Genomic DNA, 21805 nt, shown 5'->3' with positions numbered 1-21805 from the left:
GGTGCAGTGAGAGCTGACCTCGTCAGTACAGGCCACGTGTCTCTAAAGAGCCTGGCGAACGGTGGGTGACAGCACTTGGAGTTGGTCAGAGATCAGGAGGCTGTCTTCTCACGGTCCATTCATTCACTCATCCAGCAAATCTTTGTTAAATACCTCCTATGTGCTGGAATAGATCCTAGATATTGGTGATACAGTGGTGCCCAAAATAGCATTAACTCCTTCCCTTTATGCAGCTTAGACCCCAACGTAAGGAATGCAGACAAAAAAATAAAAATTCCCTGCAGAGCATGTTAGATAGTGATGTGGAGTTCCCTACAGAGCAAGTTAAATAGTGATACAGGCCAGGAGAAAAAGAGACAGGCAGCAGAGGCCTGGCCCGGCACGGTGGCTCATGCCTGTAATCCCAGCACTTTGGGAGGCCAAGGCGGGTGGATCACCTGAGGTCGGGAGTTCAAGATCAGCCTGACTAACATGGAGAAACCCTGTCTCTACTAAAAATACAAAATTAGCCGGGCGTGGTGGCACATGCCTATAATCCCAACTACTCGGGAGGCTGAGGCAGGAGAATCGCTTGAACCCGAGAGTCGGAGGTTGCAGTGAGCCAAGATTGCGTTGAGCCGAGATCACGCCGAGCCGAGATCGCGCCATTGCACTCCAGCCTGGGCAACAAGAGCAAAACTCTATCTCAAAAAACAAACAACAACAACAAAAATAGAAACAGATAGCAGAGAAGGGGAAGGCAGTGACCCATGGGGGTGGGGTTTTATTATTATTATTATTATTTTATTTTTAGTAGAGACAGGGTTTTCCATGTTGTCCAGGCTGGTCTCGAACTCCTAACCTCGTGATCTGCCTGTCTCGGCCTTCCAAAGTGGTGGGATTACAGGCATGAGCCACTGAGCCTGGCCTATTTTTTTTTTTTTTTTTTTTTTTTTTTGAGATGGAATCTTGCTCTGTCATCCAGGCGGGAGTTCAGTGGCACGATCTCGGCTCACTGCAACCTCTGCCTCCCAGGCTGAAGCAATTCTCCTGCCTCAGCCTCCCAAGTAGCTGGGATTACGGGCGCACAGCTCCACTCCTAGCTAATGTTTGTATTTTAGTAGAGATGGGGTTTCACCATGTTGGCCAGGCTGGTCTAACTCCTGACCTCAAGTGATCCACCTGCCTCGGCCTCCTAACCAAAGTGCTGGGATTACAGGTGTGAGCCACTGTGCTTGGCCTTTATTATTATTATTTTTAAATTATTTATTTATTTTTATTTTTTGAGACACGGTCTCACTCTTTTTTTTTTTTTTTTTTTTTTTTGAGACAAGGTCTCACTCTGCTGACCAGGCTGGAGTGCAGTGGTATGATCAAGGCTCACTGCAGCCTCAACCTCCTTGGGCTCCAGTGATTCTCCCACCTCAGCCTCCCAAGTAGCTGGGACTACAGGCATGCACCACCACACCCAGCCACCATGCTCAGCTAATTTTTGTATTTTTTGTAGAGAGAGCATTTCGCCATGTTATCCAGGCTGGTCTCAAACTCCTGAGCTCAAGCAACGCCTGCCTCTGCCTCCCAAAGTTCTGGGATTACAGGCGTGAGGCACCGCCTGTGGCCCAGCGCCAGGATTTTAAATTGGGAGACTGGGCCCAGACTTGGTGGCTCACGCCTGTAATCCCAGCTTTTTGGGAGGCTGAGGCGGATGGATCACCTGAGGTCAGGAGTTTAAGACCAGCCTGGGTAACATGGTAACACCTCCATCTCTACTAAAAATACAAAAATTAGCCAGGTATGATGGTGGATGCCTGTAATCCCAGCTACTCTGGAGGCTGAGGCAGGAGAATTGCTTGAACCCGGGAAGCGGAGGTTGCAGTGAGCCGAGATCGGGCCACTGCACTCCAGCCTGGGAGACAGAGCCAGACTCTGTCTCAAAAAAAAAAAAAAATAAATAAACTGGGAGACCAGGAGGGCCTACCTCTGAAGGGGACTTGAGGAAGGTGAGAGGTGAGGGGGGTTGGCGCTCTGCGGGAAGAGTGCACCAGGCAGTGGAAACAGCCCCTGCCAAGGCCCTGAGGCCAGAGGTTCATTCCATGGGAGGCCAGTGAGGCTACATGGCTGTGAGCAAGAAGAAAACTTACAGGAGCTGAGGTCAGGAGAGCCAGGTGCGGGGAGTCGAGGACAGATCCTGGAGGGCCGTTTTCAGGCCAGCCCTTGATGTTTAGTAAATCTATGAGTCCTTAGTCAAGACTGAGATTCCTGGGGCAGGTACTGAAATCTTTCTGGGTTTATCTGCAGCCATATCGTCATTATCTGGGAATTCCAGGGCTGTCCTTGGGATCCCAGCCCAGTGCTCCTGCGTGCCAAGTGGTCTTGAAGGGTCTGAAATAGGGAGCAGGTAAAAAATGTCAGTTTGGGAACACAGTGGCTCACACTTGTAATCACAGCATTTTGGGAGGGCGAGGCAGAAGGGTCTCTTGAGCCCAGGAGTTTCAGACCGGTCTGGGCAACACAGTAAGACCCCATCTCTATAAAAAATTTAAAAATTAGCTGGGTGTGGTGGTGCATGCCTGTAGTCCCAGATACTTGGAAGGCTGAGGCAGGAGGATCGCTTGAGCCCAGGAATTTGAGGCTACAGCGAGGTATGATCCTGCCACTGCACTCCAGCCTGGGTGACAGAGTGAGCCTCTAAAAAAACAACGACAAAAGCCAGTTTGGAAAGGTGGTGTGAGAGCCACTATTCCTGAACCAATGCAGAGCAGCTGAAACCCAGGGTGGGCCCCTTGGGAGCTGGAAATTCACCCCACACCTATTCTAGCCTGATTTCATCTTCCTGTTGGCTTGCAGAGAAGGTAGCTAGGGGAACTTTGCCACACCCTTGGGTTTTTTGTTTTGTTTTGTTTTTTATTTATTTTTTTGAGACGGAGTCTCGCTCTGTCGCCCAAGCTAGAGTGCAATAGTACGATCTCGGCTCACTGCAACCTCCGCCTCCTGGGTTCAAGCGATTCTCCTGCCTCAGCCTCCCGAGTGGCTGGGATTACAGGTGCCCGCCATCATGCTCAGCTAATTTTTTGTATTTTTAGTAGAAACGGGGTTTCACCGTGTTGGCCAGGCTGGTCTTGAACTCCTGACCTCAGGTGATCGCCCGCCTTGGCCTCTGAAGTGCTGGGATTACAGGGGCGTGCCCGGCCCCACCCTTGGGTTTTAAAGTTAGGAGTTAAATCTGAGAGGAATCACTGTGAACCAAGTCGGAGAGAGAAGTCAGGCTGTGGGGATGCTGGAACAGGTAAGGTTTTTTTTTCACTTTGGACCAGTCTCCCCTCCTCAGCTGGGTTTTGTGTCATGGTTTGCCTTCCCTTATAGCTTCGCTGCAAAGCTCTTTGGAAGGGCCCACAGACAGGTCTTCCAGGGATAGGAAGGACAAGGACTTGGGCCCACAACTCAGGCAGTGGACAACAGCGTGTCCTTCCAATGGCGAGGCAGGGAGGCTCCCTAGCAGGCCTGGGGATGAGCCGGGCTCCTCAGCCTGGCTGGCCCAGGGAACTGAGCAGGATCTTAACTGGGGCAGGGGGTGGGGTGGGGGTGCTGGGGTGGGAGGTGTGGTTACAAGTCCTGAATGCAGAGGGGAGAACGTGAACGTGCTGCAGTCAGACCTGGCGATCTGGCTGGGTTAGGAAGGGGCAGGGGGTCTGTTCCAGCCAGGCCCAGTTTAAGGGAGAGGTTGATCTGTGCCCTTAGGCAAGCACTGGGAGGAGCCTGATTCCTTCTCTGAAAGAATACAGTGTAATCTGTTGTTGTTTGAGAGGATTAAATGAGATAACCAATAACCTCCTCTCCCAGGGCTGGTTGCCTAGAAAGTGCTGAAGAAGAGGAGGGCTTTGGGAAGCAGGGCCCAGGTTGGAAGGTTAGGGGTGGTGAGGACTGGAGGACACAGGGGCAGACTTCACCCCCTGCTCAATTGTGCCCAGGCCTCTCTGCCTGGGCTCATGTGAGGAAAGAAACAAAATGGGTGGCGGTGGGGTGGTGCTCAGGCCGGCTGAGAACTTGGGCCCAGAGTTACTGGATCTCCTAATGCCTCCAGAGAAACAGGGAATCTGGATCTGAAATATGAAATCTTCCAGTTTTAAAACTTTGGGGATTGGCCAGGCATGGTGGCTCACGCCTGTAATCCCAGCACTTTGGGAGGCCGAGGCAGGCGGATCACTTGAGGTCAGGAGTTCCAGCCCAGCCTGGCCAACCCCGTCTCTACTAAAAATACTGTGTGGTCCCGGGCAAAAATTAGTCAGGTGTGGTGGTGCACATCTGCAATTCCAGCTATTCAGGAGGGAGGCTGAGGCTGGAGAATCACTTGAACCCAGGAGGCAGAGGTTGCAGTGAGCCGATATTGAGCCACTGCACTCCAGCCTGAGCAACACAGCGAGACTCTATCTCAAAACAAACAAAAACAAAAGGCAAAAAAAAAAAAAAAAAAAAAACTTTGGGGATTAATTAACAAAACAACAACAGAAAGCACCGCGCAGGCCAAGTAAAGCCCACCACCTGGCTGGTGACCCCCTGCTCTGGCAAAGGTGTCACTGAAGGCAGGCCCTCCTGGGAGGAGGCTTCTCACTCTCCTGCTCTTGGAAATGGGCTCTAGATAGACCCAGTTTCCTGGTGATCGCTGGGAGAACAGAGCTGTCCTGTTGGGCTTTGTGGTCCTGGGCAAAGCCCTTCCCCTCTCTGGGCCAGTTTCCTGGCCGGCGAAAGGACTTAGTCTGTGGGGCTCCTGCCCGTTTGGACACGTGTGTGACTCAGTCCCTCAGCCTCGAGGAGGGAAGATACGGCTATTATAGAAGTGACTCCTCCCAGGAACTGTGCTTCCGGGATTGGACGCAGGGCCTCAGGCATTTTGCGTGTCCACAGTCACAACTGTGTGAATATAGGTGTGTCATAATTGGAAGCTTTGCATGGCTCAGTGTAAATATCATCACTTTAATGACTTTGTTCTGCAACCTTTCATCGTGGCTCTGGATGCCGGTAGAAGCTTTTATTAATTCTGTGACCTGGGGAGGACAGGGTCCTTCCTCCCATTTGCTGTTTAAGGAAACCCAAGCTTAGAGCTGGGAGGTGACTTGGCTAAACGTGCACCACTCGGAGCCCAGACTCAAGTGTCGGTGCTTTGGTACTTGTGGCACCCCTCCTTCAACAGGGGAGAATGGGGTTGGGATCTGAGGGGTCCTCTCTGTGCCCATCACAGTTTGAGCTTCAGGGAAAAGAAGAAGAAGTCTTTGCCCTTGGTTTTTCCACGGGAGGAATGTATGAGCCCAGGCTACCTTTCTGGGCCTTGTGTCCACATCCCTAGCTGTCTCCTCAAATCTCTTGCCCTGAATCAACCTGACCTGTGTTCTCTGCGGCACTCGGAACCTGGAGGCGGACTGAGCCTCCAGCAGTCTAACATCTTTTGCAGTGTCGTGAATAGCCGCCTGTTTTCGCAGGGGCCCAGTGCTCTGCCTGGAGAAGAGAGAGATCCTGGCAGGCGGGGAGAGGAGACTTTGGGTCTAGACCCTCCCCTCCCATCCCCTCACCTCCGTTTTTTGTGCGCCCTCCTCTTCCCTCTGTCCCCCCCCCACCCCGTCTTTTCCACCTGTGCCCTGGACTGCATTAGGGTGTCAGAATCTGTGTGCTCCCCCACCCCCACGCGTAAGCCCGCGCGCCTGCACTGAGGCTGGGGAACTGCGTCTCGCAGCTGCGGCCCCCGGCGCGGAGGGCGCGGGCCCTTTAAATCCTCCGGGGCGGCGGCGGCGGGCCGGGGATGACATCAGCGGGCGGGCCCGGGGCTCAATGGGAGCCGGCGGGCGCGCGCGGTGCGAGAGCGCGCGAGCCGGCGGCGGGGGCGGGCGGGCAGGAGGCCGGGAGGAGGGAGGCGGCGGCGGCGGCGGCGAGAGCCCAGAGCCAGAGCCCGGCCGGGGCCGAGCGGAGCGCGGCGGCGGCGGCGGCGGCGGCGGCTGGGCCGGGAGAGGCTGGCGCGCCGGGCGGCTCCGCGAATCCTCTGGCATCCGCCCCGGCGGGCCGCCCCCGCCCGCGGCAGCCCCCCGAGCAGTGGCCCGGCATCGGCGCCTTCCCGGCGGGGTAAATATTGGGGGGCCGCGGGCCCGCGGAGGGGTGCAAACCTGGGGGGAATCGGGCTCCCTCAGCCTCTTTGTTTTTGCTGGAGAGGGAGGGAAGGGAGGGCAGACACACGCGCGTTCGCGCTGGGGTGTAGGGGGGGCAGCCCGGGCGCCGCCCGCTCGGCCCGGCGAGGACAAAGGCGCGGCTGGGGACGAGGAGGAGGGGGCCTGTTATTTTGCAGGCTCGCGGGGGAGGCCCCCCGGCCGGCCTGCCTCCGCTTCCCCCCGCTGGACACTCCGAGGCCCCGGCCGGCCAGGCGGCCACCCCGGCTGTGATTTGGGGACGCTGAGGGAGGGGGCTTGGGGTGCTGGGCGCCGGATACTGTTGATTCGGGCCCGCGTAGGGTTTCATCGGACAATCACCGGCGCCCCCTGCTCTCCCGGCCCCGGCGCCGGGACCTGGGGGTTCGCAAGGCTGCACCCGCTCGTTGGATGACGGGCGTTTGGGGGTCCTAAGGTGAAGAGGTGTGTGGTCACCAGGCCACTGATTTGTTTTTCTTTGTGGAGAGAAAGAAAGGGGTGGGGGTTATTTGTCGGATCGGATTCTCCCATTTTTGTGTGAGAGATTGATGTCTTGCAAGTCTCTAAGGAACGTAAAACAGTGTCTGGGTATCGTTAGAGGATTCCCAAGCTCTTCTTAATACCCTAACTCGAAGTGGGGTGAGCCCCCTCCCCAACTTTTCCCTTAGTTTTCTTGCATATTTTCTTCTTGGCATAGCCTCCTTCCTGGAGAAGGATTTGGAGAGAGGAGAAGGGGACACAAGTGTCTCAAGCTGCTTCCAAGCAATGCCTGTGTTTGGGTCTCCTTTGCCTTCGTTTCTATGATGTCCCTTCAATTTTTATTTTAATCGTCCGAGGGACAAGGGCCCCGGCTCAGGGGTAGGCGATGGTGGTCGGGGAGTAAGAAGCACTGCCCGTGTGCCATGCTGGTTGGTGGTTTGTCTAATTTTTTTAACCTGCTGAAACTCTTGAACCTTTATGTCCACTTTTCCCCCCACTTTGTTTATCTCCCCCCCTCCCCCATGGGAGAAGCAGCAAAAGAACTGAAAAGCCTCTCCATTCCTGAATGAAGCTTTTCTGCTCTCCTCTGGGAGGCTTTTTGGGTATTGGTGCCGGGACAGTCTAGGCTCCCCCAGGGACCTTGGACCCCTGGGGTGTTGGGGAGCGACTGGGGGTCTGGGTGGCTGGCACGTAGCAGTCAGGGGGTCCTGAAGGGCTTGCCCCTCCCCGCTCTCGTTCTCTGCAGACAGCCGGTGAGTGGGGAGAGACTGGGGGGTCATGTGCAGTATATTTATGTAAGACACCCAGACAGAGGGCACGGGTATTTATATAACCCGGCGTGGGTATTTATGTAATATAGGATGCGGGTATATTTATGTTCCTTTCCTAACCTGCGGGTTTCCTGGCTGCCATGTGTGGTCTCTGAATTGGTGTTGCCAGAAAATGGACTGAGGTGTTGGGGGGGGTTGCGTGCACACCCCCCCCCTTACCCCCCCAACAGGGCTCACTGTGTGTGCCTGCTTTTCTTTCTTCCGTTGGAGTGTACACACTCGGGAAGCTGGACGTGTGTGTACGTGGGGTGTGTGGCGTGTGGGTTTCCTGCAAACGTGGACTGCGTTCCCCTGGCAGCGTGGCACCTCAGCTGAGACAGGCCAAGCATGTGGGCAGCGGCCCTTGATTGAGAGCCCAGAGTTTGGCCAGCTCTGGTGGAGGTCCCTGCCTCGTGGTTATTGGTGGAGGGCTGGTGAGCTCCTTGGGAGCCAGGTGCCGGGGTTCCCTGTCTCTCCTGGGATCTGCCCACTGTCCCTGGAATCCATCTCCCTCCCAGGCTGGCCTGGTTGTTGGGGGCAGCGCTTGGCACGGTCAAGGGGCTGATCTTCTGTGCCAGCACAGCTGCTCTGCAGTCTTCCTGTTTTGCCCTGTTTGTGAGTGTGGGAGACCACCAGGTGGGACAGCCGGAGCCCTGTCCTCGGCGAGGCTGTACCATCTGCAGGGTGGTGTGGGGCAGGTGGCATGGCCTCTGTGGGCCTGAGTACCCTGTCTGTGAAAGGAGTTCCCTCTTGCTAGTCCTTGATGCTGGTCCTCTTGTAAACACCCCTCTCCCTGTTTACTGCAGTCCCTGGTCCCTGTCCCCACGGCAGCACTGCCTCCAGGCCTTCAGTTTCCTCCTCTGCTGACCAGGAACAGGGTGTCCGGACTTTTGCCCCAGGCCAGAGCAGAGGGGTCCCTCCTCTGCCCCAGGCCAGAGCAGAGGGCTCCCCCCTGGCCCTGAGGAAGGAGAGAAGCTGCTCACATCAGAACTCCTCCTCCCACCCATCCGGGGCAGGCGGCTAAAACCCTGGCTCAGTCCCCTTTGTTGTTCTATGAGGGCCCTCTTAGGAGACCCTCCTAGTCTTAAAGGACACCAGCTCCAAACAGTTTATCCAAGCGGCTATGGGCCTCCGTGTGAGGTTCTTGGTGTCATGACGTAGAGATGGGGAGGTGGCTGGAAGGTGGATGGTCGAGGGCATTCTTTTCTGCCTTCCCCCCAGTAGGGGATGCGACTTTCTCCTGCAAGGCGTGCTGGGCACTGGCGAGGTCTGGCCTCTGGGCAGGGGCGGTACTTGGGAAGACCAGGCCAGGCTGTGGGAGCCTGGGGGTAGGAGGTGTAAGAGGGCTGATGCCCGTTGTGATCCTTTGAGAAGCTTCTTTTGAGGGGCCCCTGAATGAGCATCCCCCAAAGACATGCTTGCTTGGCTGCTTCCTCTCTGGCCACACTGAAACCTGTCCTCAGCCTGCCTTAGCTGTTCCCCAGGTGTGTGGAGTGCAGGCTGTGGGCCACCTGACACCTGCAGAATGTGGTCTTCGAGAATGCGGGTCTTCGAGTTCCTGGTGGCTCTGCCTGGCCTTGGTGGACTGGACCCCTTTCCCGGCTCCCCACGTCGCTGACCCTCATGTTCCTGCTTCCTCTGCAGCAAGAGTGAGCCATGGAGCTACGTGTGGGGAACAAGTACCGCCTGGGACGGAAGATCGGGAGCGGGTCCTTCGGAGATATCTACCTGGGTAAGTGTTCTTAGCTCCAGCTGGAGCCCCTGGGGCGAGCCCCTGGGGCCAGCCCGTGGGACCAAGGGGAGGAAAGACCCCAGGATTTGGGGATCTGAAGTCAGAATGTGGCTCCAGGGGCATGATTTGCCCCAGGGCCATCCCAGATGGGGAAGGAAGCAGCAGGTTGCCGGGAGGCAGGCCAGGGGGCTCCTCTCGCAGGCCAGGCTGGGCACTGGAGGGTATTTTTAGCTCCAGTTTCTGCAGGAGTCATGCGGTTCTTTTGTGCCTCAGTGTCCCGGGTCAGCTGGGTCACCAGCTGGGTGTGGGAAAACCCAGGCGGGGTTCACATCCTCTCCCCTGCTTCCTGGGAGAAGGATATTGGTAGATAGAAGAGACCTGGGTTGCTGCTGGACCCCTAGCCAGGCCCCCCTCTCTATGTCCTGGCCTCCTGGAACCCAGCCCAGGCAGGCTTTGGGATGACGCGGGCTCCCCTGTAACCTCGGGGGTGGGGTGGGGGGATGCGGTCTCCTCATTAGGGAGTTCTCTCTCTCTTTTTCTCTCCGGATGTGCTTCCTGTTGAAAGTATGAGTATGCTGTGATGTTGCATTTTAAACAAATCACTGACCTCTCAGTCCTCCCCTTGGCCTGGGAGAAATGAGGCTTGCGCCTTTCAGTGCCACTTCTGAGGGGCACGGTCATGAGTCCTGGCACTTCCTTTGTGCTTATTGGTCCAAAGGGAAGGTATTTAGTGTTGGTGCTTGTGGATTAGCGGGTGGAGGCTTGGAGTTGCTGGAGTGAGGTGGCCAGCCCCTCTACGAGTTATCCTCATTCCTGTCCCTGCACCCTCAGAAGCAGGCTAGACACACCTCTGTGCCTTGGTTACCCTCCTTGGAAAATGAAAATCAGCTCTGTCCAGTGCAGAGAACACCAAGTCTGTGTGCCGTGTCCATCAGTTCAGAACTTCGGGGTTTCTGTTACCCCATGGTTAGGGTTCCTTGGAGTATGAAATGTGCTAAGGAAGCCTCAATGGAGACGGGGACGGAGACTGGGAGTTCCCTGAGCACTTCCTTGCAGGGTACTTTCTGCAGCCCCTAGAGATAGTACCAGATTATTTGTTTGGCACATCAGGAAACTGAGGCACAGATGGTCAAGTTGGCCTCCCAAGATCGCTCTAGAAAACTGGCAGAAGCAGCCTGTATGCCCACAGCCCTCCACATGAGTGAGAGCGTGGAAGACAGAACATGCCGAGGGAGACGTTAGACGTCTAGCTCTGCGTTCTAGACGTGGCTTTGTGTGGCTGTGGGAAGGTCATGCGGCTCCTCTGTGCCTCAGTGTCCCCATCTGTAGTTTGTGATAATGCTGCCTGACTGACCAAGAACTGTTCCAAGGCAGAGATGAAATGACAGATGGGAAAGTATTTTGTAAACTCTAAAGTGCCAGCCAGATGTGCAGTTCATTGCTGAGTGCTTAGTAGATGACCGTCCCCTATGGACACCCTGGAGCTCAGAGGGAGGGAGAGTGTGTGGTGCAGCTGGTTTAAAGGTTTTTCTCTGCAACCCCAAGCTACTCCCGGGGAGGCAGGCATTTGGCAATATCTGCTAGTGCCCAGCGCAGTGGGTGTTCACTGAAGGCTAGTCAAGCAAACCAGTGAGAAAATGGGGATTGTGACATGCATAGGCATGCACAGTAGCCTCACAGCAGAATAGAAAAAGGCCGGGATGGCCAGGTGTGGTGGCTCACACCTGTAACACCAGCACTTTGGGAAGCCAAGACAGACAGATTGCTGGAGTCCAGGAGTTCGAAACCAACTTGGGCAACATGGTGAGACCCCATCTCTACAAGAAAAATACAAAAAGTAGCTGGGCATGGTGGCACGCGCCTGTAATCCCAGCTACTCAGGAGGCTGAGGTGGGAGAATCACCTGAGCCGTGGAGGTTGAGGCTACAGTGAGCTGAGATCGCACTCCAGCGTGGGTGTCAGAGTGAGACCATGTCTCAAAAAAAAGGAGGCCAGGAGATGTGGCTCACACCTGTAATCCCAGCACTTTGGGAGGCCGAGGCGGGCAGATCACTTGAGGTCAGGAGTTCGAGACCAGCCTGGCCAACATGGTGAAACCCTGTCTCTACTAAAGATACAAAAATTAGCTGGGTGTGGTGGCACATGCCTGTATCCCAGGTACTCTGGAGGCTGAGGCAGAAGAATGGCTTGAATCTGGGAGGTGGAGGTTGCAGTGAGCTGAGATCATGTCATTGCACTCCAGCCTGGGCGACAAAGCAAGACTCCGTCAAAAAAAAAAAGAAGAAGGAAAGAAAAAGGCTGAGATTTGGGGGCCAGTCCAGGTTCAGATCCCCAGTGTGTTCCTCATTTGCTGTGTGACCTGGAGTAAGTCACCATATCATTCTGAGCCTCAGTCTTCTCATCTGAAATGAGAGTACCCAGCTCCTTACTGTTTGTGAAGTTGGAGTGGGTGTAAAGGACCCTCGTATTATTGAAGCTGTTGGGCTGAACACTGAAGCCTGGAGCCACTGGCTGGAGGTCAAAGGGCATGGAGACAGCTCTTGGCACAGACTTGTTCCTAGACAGCACCCATCCCAGGTCCCGTCCCTCTTTTTGCAGACAGGAGACAGAGAGGCCCATGGCTGGAGGGGGGACAGCCCAAGATCACTCAGAAAATCCAGAATCTTGTGTGGTGGGACCTCCCTGGGGACAGGACTTCCTGTTTATCTGCATAGTCATCTCATTCATTTTAAAAACTGAGTACAGATTTACTCCTCTTTGTACTGGCTCTAGAGTAAATTCGACCTAGGTTTGGGTGCTGGTTCTTCCTTTTGTGAGCTGTATGCGCTTGAGCAGGTGATGACCTTGTCCATCCTTGGCTTCCCCATCTGCAAAATGGGGTTGTGCAAAGTAATGAGGTCGTGGCGTGTCAAATACCCACGTGTGCTGGGCCCAGCAGTAGTGCTGTGCACTGCGCCCCCGCCATTGCTCTTAGTTTTTAGTTCGGAGTTGATTTCGAAGGGTCTGGGTCCTCTGGGTCCGAGTCTGGGGAGGCGAGTCAGACTCCTGACTCTCCCATCTTCACTGGTGCAAGGGCCTCAGGGGACCCTGCCCTGACTCACCATCCTGCCAGCACCCTCCTGGGCCCCTGTCTTGTTGGTTTGGGGACAGTGGTGATTGTAGGGCGTCCCTGGCCAGCCTTCCTGGCTCCATTTATTCAACACTCTGGCCACATTCTTATCCCCAGTGCTCTGCCAGGGCCTGACTCCAGATGGCCTCTGCAGGTGGGGCTGGATGCGTCCTCCAAGCCCTGCTTTCCAGGATCACCCGAGGGCCGGCACACTATGGATGTGGCTTCTGCCCCTCCTCCCTCTGCATCATAAGGGGTCAGCCAAGGGAGTGGGGCCTGCTTTGTTAAGGCACTGCTGTTGCCCATCCAGGGTCCAGAGGTGGTCAAATCTGGGCCCATTTGCTAGACTTGCATCCTGGGGAACTCTCTAGACCTCTTAGAGTCTCTGGTCCTCAGCTCTGAAAGGGGTGGCGAACAGTGTTGTTCGCTGACAGGTGGTTCCAGGGGTGAGAGTTAGTGTGGGAAATACTCCAGGCCTCTGATGGGTGGGAACTGAGGTTGCCGCCGCCGCCGCTGCTGGGACGGTGGGCTTCATCCCCTGTCCTCCAGTCCACCCATGTCCCCGATTGTGTCCATGTGTCTGTGTAGGTGTCAAGTAGGCCCCCGTGTGAGGCTGGTCACGCCCGTGGCCACCTGGAACTTGCCAAGTTCCCAGCCCCTCTAGGGCCAGCCAAGTCCAAGCCCTTTTCCGTGTCCAAGTTTGTTTTGGGAACTGGCAGTCCCCCCACTGTGTCTGACTCATGGGGCATCTTCTGTTCCTGAAATCGGGCAGTTCTAGCTTCTAGGCCTTCGCACGTGGGGCACCCCTGCATCTATGCTCAGCCGGCTCCCAGACACAGCCTCTGCCAGGAAGCCTCACCTGGAGTTTGAGTGGAGAAAAAACGCAGGGACTTTGGGGACTATGTTTCAAATTCTGGCTGTGCCCCATCCAGTTCTGTCAGACCTTAGGCCAGTTACCTAACGTCTCTGAACCTCAGCTTAGCGGCTGTAAGAATTAAGGGAGCTCAGAGAAAAGCCTGGCAGCTTCCTGATAGAATTTAGAGGCCACCAAGGAACTCATTGGTGGCAGGACCTGCTGCAGGGGGAGGCAGCTCTGGCAGGTTTCCAGCACTTGCGGGGGTCAGAGGCTTTGCCTAGCAGCTTGGGTCCCTGTCCCTGGGAAGTTTGTAGCATATGATCATTTGACCTTTGGTGTCTGTTTTTCCACATGTCAAACAGAAATGCAAACAGTAGGCCAGGCACAGTGGCTCACGCCTGTAATCCCAGCACTTGGGAGACCAAGGCGGGCAGATCATTTGAGGTCAGGAGTTTGAGACCAGCCCGGCCAACATGGTGAAACCCCATCTCTACTAATAATATAAAAATTAGCCAGGCGTGGTGGTGTCTGCCTGTAATCCCAGTTGCTCGGGAGGCTGAGGCATGAGAATCGCTTGAACCCGGGAGGCAGAAGTTGCAGTGAGCCGAGATCATGCCACTGCACTCCAGCCCAGGCGACAAAGTGAAGCTGTCTCAAAAAAAAAAAGAAAAAAGAAATACGAACAGTAGTACTCGAAGAGTGGTGTAAGGGCTCGAGGGGAAGAGGGCCCTGTCTGCCGCTACCTCCCCAGCACCTCTCCTCCCCGCACACGTCTGCGGAATCACCAAGTGCTGCGGGCCCTGCCTCCAAAGCGTCCATCAGTCTCTGCACCCTGCCCAGGCGGGGCCACCATCAGCTCTTGCCTGGTCTCTGTAGTGGCCTTCCCAGGCCTTCCACTACCCCTCTAGCCTCCTCCAGCCCTTTCGTATCCACCCACCAGGTAGCCTCAACAGGGTGATTTTTGTCCCCCAGGAGACATATGGCAAGATCTGGAGACCTTTTGGTTGTTACAATTCAGGGGAAACGGGGTGCCCTGGCATCTAGTGGGTAGAAGTCATGGGTGCTGTTAGACTGTGCAGTGCCCAGGGCAGCCCCACAACCTGGAATTCTCCAGCTCCAGTGTCAGTAGTGCCACGGTTGAGAGATCCTGTGATCACACACCTGAACATGGCCCTTGGTGCCTCAGGCTGAAGGCCAGGATCTTAGCTGGCCATTCAGGACCCTTCAGATCTCTTCCCTGCCCACCTCTTCCACTGTCTTTTTCTGCCACCCCATGGTTCCCGCTGCACCCGCTGCTGTTGGGTCTCTGCTTGTGCCGTGACCTCTCTTGTCTGTCCAGTACAGTCCTGTTTGGGAGCCAGGAGCCCTTGCAGCCTGCCCTCCCGGAGGCTCTCCTTTCCTCATAGCATGGCTTATTCCCTCTTCCCCTCCTCCCACTGGGTGGACACCGGCTCATCTCTAGCCTAGGGGCTGCACTTCCCACCAAGCTGAACATCATGGAGCATTGACTGTGTGCCAGGCACTCTTGTAATCTTGTAAGCATGTTTGTCCGTCAGAACATCCTAATGAGCCAGATAGTGTCATCGGTTTACACATGAGGTACCTGGGGCTCAGAGGGGTGAAGTGCCTTGTCCGAGGACCCCTGGCCAGGGGATGTCCAAGTCAGGATTTGGGCTCTAGTAGATTGGCTCTGAAACTCACACTTCAACTGCTGCACTCTCCTGCCTCTCTGCTCACGGGGAAATGGAGCATGGCCAGGGGACTCTAAGGATCCTCACTGTCCCCTGGAAACCTGTGTGGCTCATCCCAGTGACGAGCATTGATGTGTCAAAAGCTCTTTACAGTTTGCAAAGTACTTTCATTCCTGTTGCTGGCTAGATTGAGTTATTCATTCTGTTTTTCTTTTTCTTTTATTAAAAATCCAAATACTCAAAACTAAAAATCAAAACACAAAAATGTGTTAAGTGAAAGAAGCCAGTCACAAAAAATCACATGTTGTATGATTCTGTTTGATTCTATTTCTGTGAAATGTCCAGAAAAGACAAATCCATAGAGACAGAATGTAGATTAGTTGGGGGGCAGGGGATGGAGCGAGGAGATAGGACCTTACCCCACTAAAGGCTACAGGTAGGTGTTTTCAGGGTGATGAAAATCAGCCCTCCTGGGCCAGGCACAGTGGCTCATGCCTGTAATTCCTGCACATTGGGAGGCTGAGGCAGGTGAATCACTTGAGCCCAGGAGTTGGAGACCAGCCTAGAGATGGCAAACCCTGTCTACAAAAAATACAAAAATTAGCCAGGTGTGGTGGCTTGCGCCTGTAGTCCAGCTACTCGAGAGGCTGAAGTGGGAGGCTCACTTGCGCCCCAGAGGTTGAGGTTGCAGTGAGCTGTGTTAGTGCCACTACAGTCCAGCCTGGGTGGCAGATTGAGGCCCTGTCTCAAAAAGAAAAAGAAAATACGGCCCTCCACCTTCGGTACCTGTGGGGAATAGGTTCCAGGATCCCCCTCAGATACCAAAATCCTCTGATTCTCAAGTTCCTGATATAAAAAGCTGTAGTATTTCTATATAACCTACGTGCATCCTCCGTATACTTTTTTTTTGTTTTGAGACGGAGTCTCGCTATGTCGCCAGGCTGGAGTGCAGTTGTGTGATCTCGGCTCACTGCAACCTCCGCCTCCCAGGTTCAAGAGATTCTCCTATCTCAGCCTCCTGAGTAGCTGGGATTACAGGCGCTCCCACGGGAGCACCTTGGTTAATTTTTGTATTTTTAGTACAGATGGGGTTTCATCATGGTGGTCAGGCTGGTCTCGAACTCCTTGCCTGGTGATCCGCCTGCCTCAGCCTCCCAAAATGCTGGCACCTGGCCTTCTCCATATACTTTAAATCATCTCTAGATTACTTATAATACCTAATACAATGTAAATGCTATGTAAATAGTTATTGTACTGTATTTTTAATTTTTATATTATTTACCTATTTACTTTTGAGACATGGTCTTGCTCTGTCACCCAGGCTGGAGTGTGGTGGTGTGATCATAGCTCACCGCAGCCTTGGCTTACTAGGTTCAAGCAGTCCTCCTGCCTCAGCCTCCCAGGTAGCTGGGACCACAGGCACGTGCTACCATGCCTGGCTAATATTTGTATTTTTTGTAGAGATAGGGTCTCACTATGTTGCTTAGGCTAGTCTCGAACCGCTGGACTCAAGTAATCCTCCTCAGCCTCCCAAAGTGCTAGGAGTACAGTTGTGCATCACTGCACCCAACCTATTTCTTATTGTTGTATTGTTATTTTTTATTTTTTCCCCCCACGTATTTTTGATCCATGGTTGAATCAGCAGATGCAGAACCCACAGCAGATGCTGATACGAAGGGCTGACTGTGTTCTAATTTTTAATTTTTTTTTTTTTTTTTTGAGATGGAGTTTTGCTCTGTCGCCAGGCTGGAGTGCAGTGGCACAATCTCGGCTCACTGCAACCTCTGCCTCCTGGGTTCAAGCGATTCTCCTGCGTCAGCCTGCCGAGTAGCTGGGATTACAGGCATGCGCCACTACGCCCAGCTAATTTTTGTACTTTTAATGGAGATGGGGTTTCACCATGTTGGCCAGGATGGTCTTGATCTCTTGACCTTGTGATCCGCCTGCTCGGCCTCCCAAAGTGCTGGGATTACAGGCGTGAGCCACCACGCCTGGCCTGTGTTCTAAAATTGATTGTGGTAATGGCTGCGCAAGCTTGTGAATATACTAAAAACAGTGAGTTGCACACTTTGAGTGACTCAATTGGAGAGTTATCTGAATTACATCTCAATAAAGGTGTTGAAAGAAATTGCAACTTATAACACAGTATCCAGTGAAGCGTCCCCCGCCCCTTCCTCCCTGACCCACTTAGCCCTGTACAGCCATGTTTCTGTTCAGTGTTTCTTTATGTAGCTAGAGCCAAACACAGATACTTAGTTCCCCACCTTTTTAAAGAAAACTGAAATGAGAGTGTGGAGTATACACTGTTCTGTGCTTTGCTTTTTCACTTCCTGTATCTTGGAGATCTTTCCACTTGTGTGCAGAGAGAGCTTCCTCGTTCTTTTTCCATTGTATTCTGTTTTATGGATGGGCTATTCTTTATTTAATCAGCCCCCTCAGGAGGGACATTTGGGTTGTTTCCAAGCTTCTGCTGTTCCAAACAGCCTGCAGCCGACAGCCTTGTCCCCGCCTTGTTTTGCACCATGCTAGGATGTCAGGTAAACTCCCAGAAGCGGGGTTGCTGGTTAGAGCTGAGTAGTGTCAAATCCCCCTACAGTGGCGACTCAGCAGTTCACGCCTCGACCACCTGAGAGGAGTGCTCAGTGCCCCCACAGTCTTGCCGACAGACAGGTGTGTTATCTCGTAAGACTTTTGACAATCCTAGGTGAAACATGGTCTTTCACGATCATATTAATTTGCATTTCTCTTACAAGGAGGTTGGGCATCTTTCCCTATGAGTAAGGCTTTTCTATTAATGATTTCTTTCTCTGTGAAGTGTGTGTTTCAAATCCTTTGGCCTATTTTCTGCTGAGTCTTTTTCTGACTGATTTGTAGGAGCTCATTACATATTAGCTCTTTGCCTGTGATAAGAACTGCAAGTGAGTATGTCTCTTATGACTTTATTTCCGGTGTTTTTGCCATGCAGAAGGGATTCTTTTTTCTTTTTTTTGGAGAGGAAGGAGCTTTTTTTTTTTTTTTTTTTTTTTAATGGCTTCAGGATTTTGAATCAGGGATAAAAATAAAAGCCTTGCCTAACCCCCAAGGCTACAAGGCAATTCTCCCTTCTTCTAACATTTCATTGTTATTTCTTATTAAACGTTGAGTGGATGCAAAGAATACACATAGAATACCTGCATGGCCTAAGGTGTCCCTCCCTGGGAACCACCGTCTGACATTTAATCTTTTTCTTTTCTTTCCTGTTTAAATCTGTATTGTCCAGTCTTGTCGCCTGTTTTGTTATGGAAACAAGTAGAACTGTGCTTGCACTTTTTTTTTTTTTTTTTTTGAGCCGGAGTTTCACTCTGTCACCCAGGCTAGAGTGCAATGGCACAATCTCGGCTCACTGCAACCTCCGCCTCCTGGGTTCAAGTGATTCTCCTGCCTCAGCCTCCCAAGTAGCTGGGATTACAGATGCCCGCCACTGCACCCGGCTAATTTTTGTATTTTTGGTACAGACAGGGTTTCACCACCTTGGCCGGGCTGGTCTCGGACTCCTGACCTTGTGATCCACCCGCCTCAGCCTCCCAAAGTATTGGGATTACGGGCGTGAGCCACTGTGCCTGGCCTCGGGTAGAATGTTTTCAAGGTGCACTCGTGTCGTAGCGTGTATTGGTACCTTATTCCTCTTTATTGCTGAATAATATTCCGCCGCATGGAGGCACTGCATTCCATTCATCCTTGCATCTGTGACAGATGTTTGTTGTTTCCACCTTCTGGCTGCTATGAGGAGTGCACCCCTGGGACCAGGGTCATTGTGTGAAGCAGGCATCCTTTCCTCTTCACTGCCGCCTGGGATTCCCTGGTGACTGCGCCACTGTTCCCGTTCTTCTGCTGCTGAGCACTTGGGCTGTTTGTTCCCGTGTCCATCCTTGTCCTGTCTCCCTGGTGCACACGTGTTTCTGAAGGATGTACACTCAGGAGTGGGGTTGCTTGGGCGAGCGTTTGTTTATGTTCAGCTTCACCCAAGAGGTGCACAGGGGCTGTGCCAACTCACACCCCCACCTTTATTTCTTATATACAAACTTTTCCTCTACTTGAGATTTCTCCTGGTTGTGGTGTGAGCCATGGTGTCTTTTCTCAGGTGGCCAGCCGGTTGTTCAGGGACATTATTAATGAATAGTCTCATCTTTTCCTCTGATGTGAGGTCCTGCCTTTCTCCTGTCTTGAACTCCTCCTGAGGCTGTGTCCCTGGGGGTTGTTCTGGCCTGTTTGTGTGCTGTTGCGACACTGTCCTACTCTTGCTGCTGGGCTCGCTGCTGGCCCCAGGAAGGAGACACCCTGTCGCCCAGCCTAGCCCCAGCCCTTCATCTCATCCACCCATACAGCCAGGGAAACTGAGGCAAGGTACACTTTGGGCTTGGTCTTTCTTGTGACTTCTTGAGTCGGGCGGTGGGCCCAGGCAGAGAGCGGGGCCTTGGTGTGTGTGAGGGTATTTTCTTAGAGCCCCTTGAGAAGCCAGGAGTGGATTGGGGGAGAGGGGGAGGTGCAGGCAGGACCTCTGACCTATGCTGGAGGCCAGCAGAGCCGGGGTTGTCAAGGCCGCCATTTACAGGTCATGTGACCTTGAGCTGGGTCTCTGTTTTCTCATCTCTACAATGGGGGGTGAGAATCGAATGAGACACTGGATTAGAATGTGCGGGGCTGCCTCTGAAGGCATCAGCATTGACTGAGGGGTTGCTGCGGCTGTCCCATCCTCATCCTGTAGGCCAGGGTGGTGCTGGCTTGTTCTTGTGTGTTCGGCAGCCCAGCCCCATTGGGCCTCTTCTGCACGTGCCACCATCTCAACACGACAGACCTCACTGCCCGAATTTGCTGTAGGACTCAGCCCCCTCCCTTAGGTGGTCTGTGAGCCTTTTGCATCCCTGACCCTTGCCCCACTCACATCGGGCCTTCTTGTTGCCCCAACCTGTGGCCCTGGGTAGCCCTTGTGTGTCACCTCTGTCCCTCACAGCGCTGACCTTCTTTCCCCTCAGGAACCCTTTGCTGGGGCTCCTTTGCCCCCTTCCCAGCCTCCCCCAAGAGCTCCTCAAGGGCAGATGGCCCCGGGCCCGGCACACGCCAGATCTCAGAAATGCTTAGTGGGGCGCCTGGGACTGCCTGGCCTTTGAGGGTGACCCTGGTCCCTTGCCTCCCTGCCCCGGGCAGGTGCCAACATCGCCTCTGGTGAGGAAGTCGCCATCAAGCTGGAGTGTGTGAAGACAAAGCACCCCCAGCTGCACATCGAGAGCAAGTTCTACAAGATGATGCAGGGCGGCGGTGAGCGCAGGGTGGGCGGCAGCGGGCGCCGGGTGGGTGGCGGTGGGCAGCCATGAGCACAGGGTGGGCCGGGCGTGGCTGGCTGCCTCTGACCCCTGACAGAGGCCCTCTGCTTGACCCTCAGTGGGGATCCCGTCCATCAAGTGGTGCGGAGCTGAGGGCGACTACAACGTGATGGTCATGGAGCTGCTGGGGCCCAGCCTCGAGGACCTGTTCAACTTCTGTTCCCGCAAATTCAGCCTCAAGACGGTGCTGCTCTTGGCCGACCAGATGGTGAGTCCCCGTCCCCTCCATCCCCAGCCAGATGCCTGTGGGCCCAGGATACCAGCCCTGCCTCCTGCCCCCGGAGGATGCCAGAGGATGGGCCTGGGCCAGGGGACCTTGTCCACTGGCTATAGAATTCTAGGTGTTTATTTATTTATTTTATTTATTTTTTGAGGCGGAGTCTCACTCCGTCACCCGGGCTGGAGCGCAGTGGTGCGATCTCAGCTCGTAGCAACATCCGCCTCCCAGGTTCACGCGATTCTCCTGCCTCAGCCTCATGAGTAGCCGGGATTATAGGCCTATGCCACCACGCTGGGCTAATTTTTGTATTTTTAGTAGAGACAGAGTTTTACCAAGTGATCCACCCATCTTAGCCTCTCGAAGTGCTGGGATTACAGGCGTGAGCCACCGTGCCCAGCCAAGTTGTTTATTTAAAATGTGATTTCAGGCCCAACTCCAGACCTGCCGAGTCAGGGCCTGGGACTCTGCCTGGGGTAGTTTTATTTATTTATTTCAAAAATATCATTTAATTGTAAGAAATAGAGATGGGGTCTCACTGTGTTGACCAGGCTGGTCTCAAACTCCTGGCCTTGAGCAGTCTTCCCATCTTGGCCTCCCCAGATGGGAATTACACGGGATCACAGGCATGATCCACCACGTCTGGCCTGCCCGGGGTAATGTAAAGCCTGCGGTCGGTCACACAGACCTGGGTCCTATTCCAGACCAGTGACCGTAGGTGAACGCTGAACCTCTCTGAGCCTCAGTGGCCTCGTGTGAGAGTCTCTCCTTTGTTGGCTGTTGAGGGGATTAGGTGAGATGCCATTCAGCGCCTTGCCAAAACAGGCCCCTCTAACAGGCTGTTGTTAAGTACTAAGCCCTTCATCAGCATAGGGAGGAAAGCTTCTTAAAAATACAAAACTGTAGAATGTTGAACTTGGAATGGAATGTGGAGATCTCGTACAGGGGTTTTAATCTTGGTCTGCAAAAGCCCTGTGATGTAGGCTGAAGGTGCGTGAGCAGAGGGTCGCCAGAGCCCCTCATGGTGTGAAACTCAAGAGAGGTGCAGGAGATGTTGAGCTGTGCCGAACCTGGGGCCAGAGCCAGAGGCCACGGCATGTGGATGGATATTAGTTTGAGTTTTAAAAACTCGACTGAAAAGGTGGCTCAAGTCTGTAATCCCAGCACTTTGGGAGGCCGAGGCAGGCGGATCACCTGAGGTCGGGAGTTTGAGACCAGTCTGACCATCATGGTGAAACGCCATCTCTGCTAAAAATACAAAAAATTAGCCGGGTGTGGTGGCGCGTGCCTGTAGTCCCAGCTATTCAGGAGGCTGAGGCAGGAGAATCACTTGAACCCTGAAGGCAGAGGTTGCAGTGAGCCGAGATTTTGCCACTGCACTCCAGCCTGGGCAACAGACCAAGAC

The 21805-nt window shown here is 53.9% G+C and overlaps 1 protein-coding gene across 18 annotated transcripts in view; it reads left to right on the top strand.

Annotated features, from left to right (window-relative positions):
* CSNK1E (casein kinase 1 epsilon) overlaps positions 1–21805 on the top strand; it is a 46224-nt gene that overhangs the window by 13669 nt on the left and 10750 nt on the right. For 5 of the 18 annotated variants that reach the window (XM_055374636.2, XM_063704861.1, XM_063704862.1 and 2 more), the window contains exons 1-4: positions 6229–6582; positions 9080–9167; positions 20008–20118; positions 20243–20391. In XM_055374636.2, the coding sequence (XP_055230611.1) occupies positions 9092–9167; positions 20008–20118; positions 20243–20391 (336 nt within the window). In that variant the 5' untranslated portion in view covers positions 6229–6582; positions 9080–9091. Of the gene's footprint in view, positions 1–5825; positions 6088–6228; positions 6591–9079; positions 9168–20007; positions 20119–20242; positions 20392–21805 lie in introns of those variants that run through there. The other 13 variants (XM_055374635.2, XM_063704860.1, XM_019018265.3 and 10 more) reach the window with 6 other exon arrangements.

Source organism: Gorilla gorilla, chromosome 23 (assembly GCF_029281585.2).
Source record: "Gorilla gorilla gorilla isolate KB3781 chromosome 23, NHGRI_mGorGor1-v2.1_pri, whole genome shotgun sequence".
NCBI classification, from domain to species: domain Eukaryota; kingdom Metazoa; phylum Chordata; class Mammalia; order Primates; family Hominidae; genus Gorilla; species Gorilla gorilla.
This window is presented reverse-complemented; position numbering and strand designations above follow the sequence as displayed.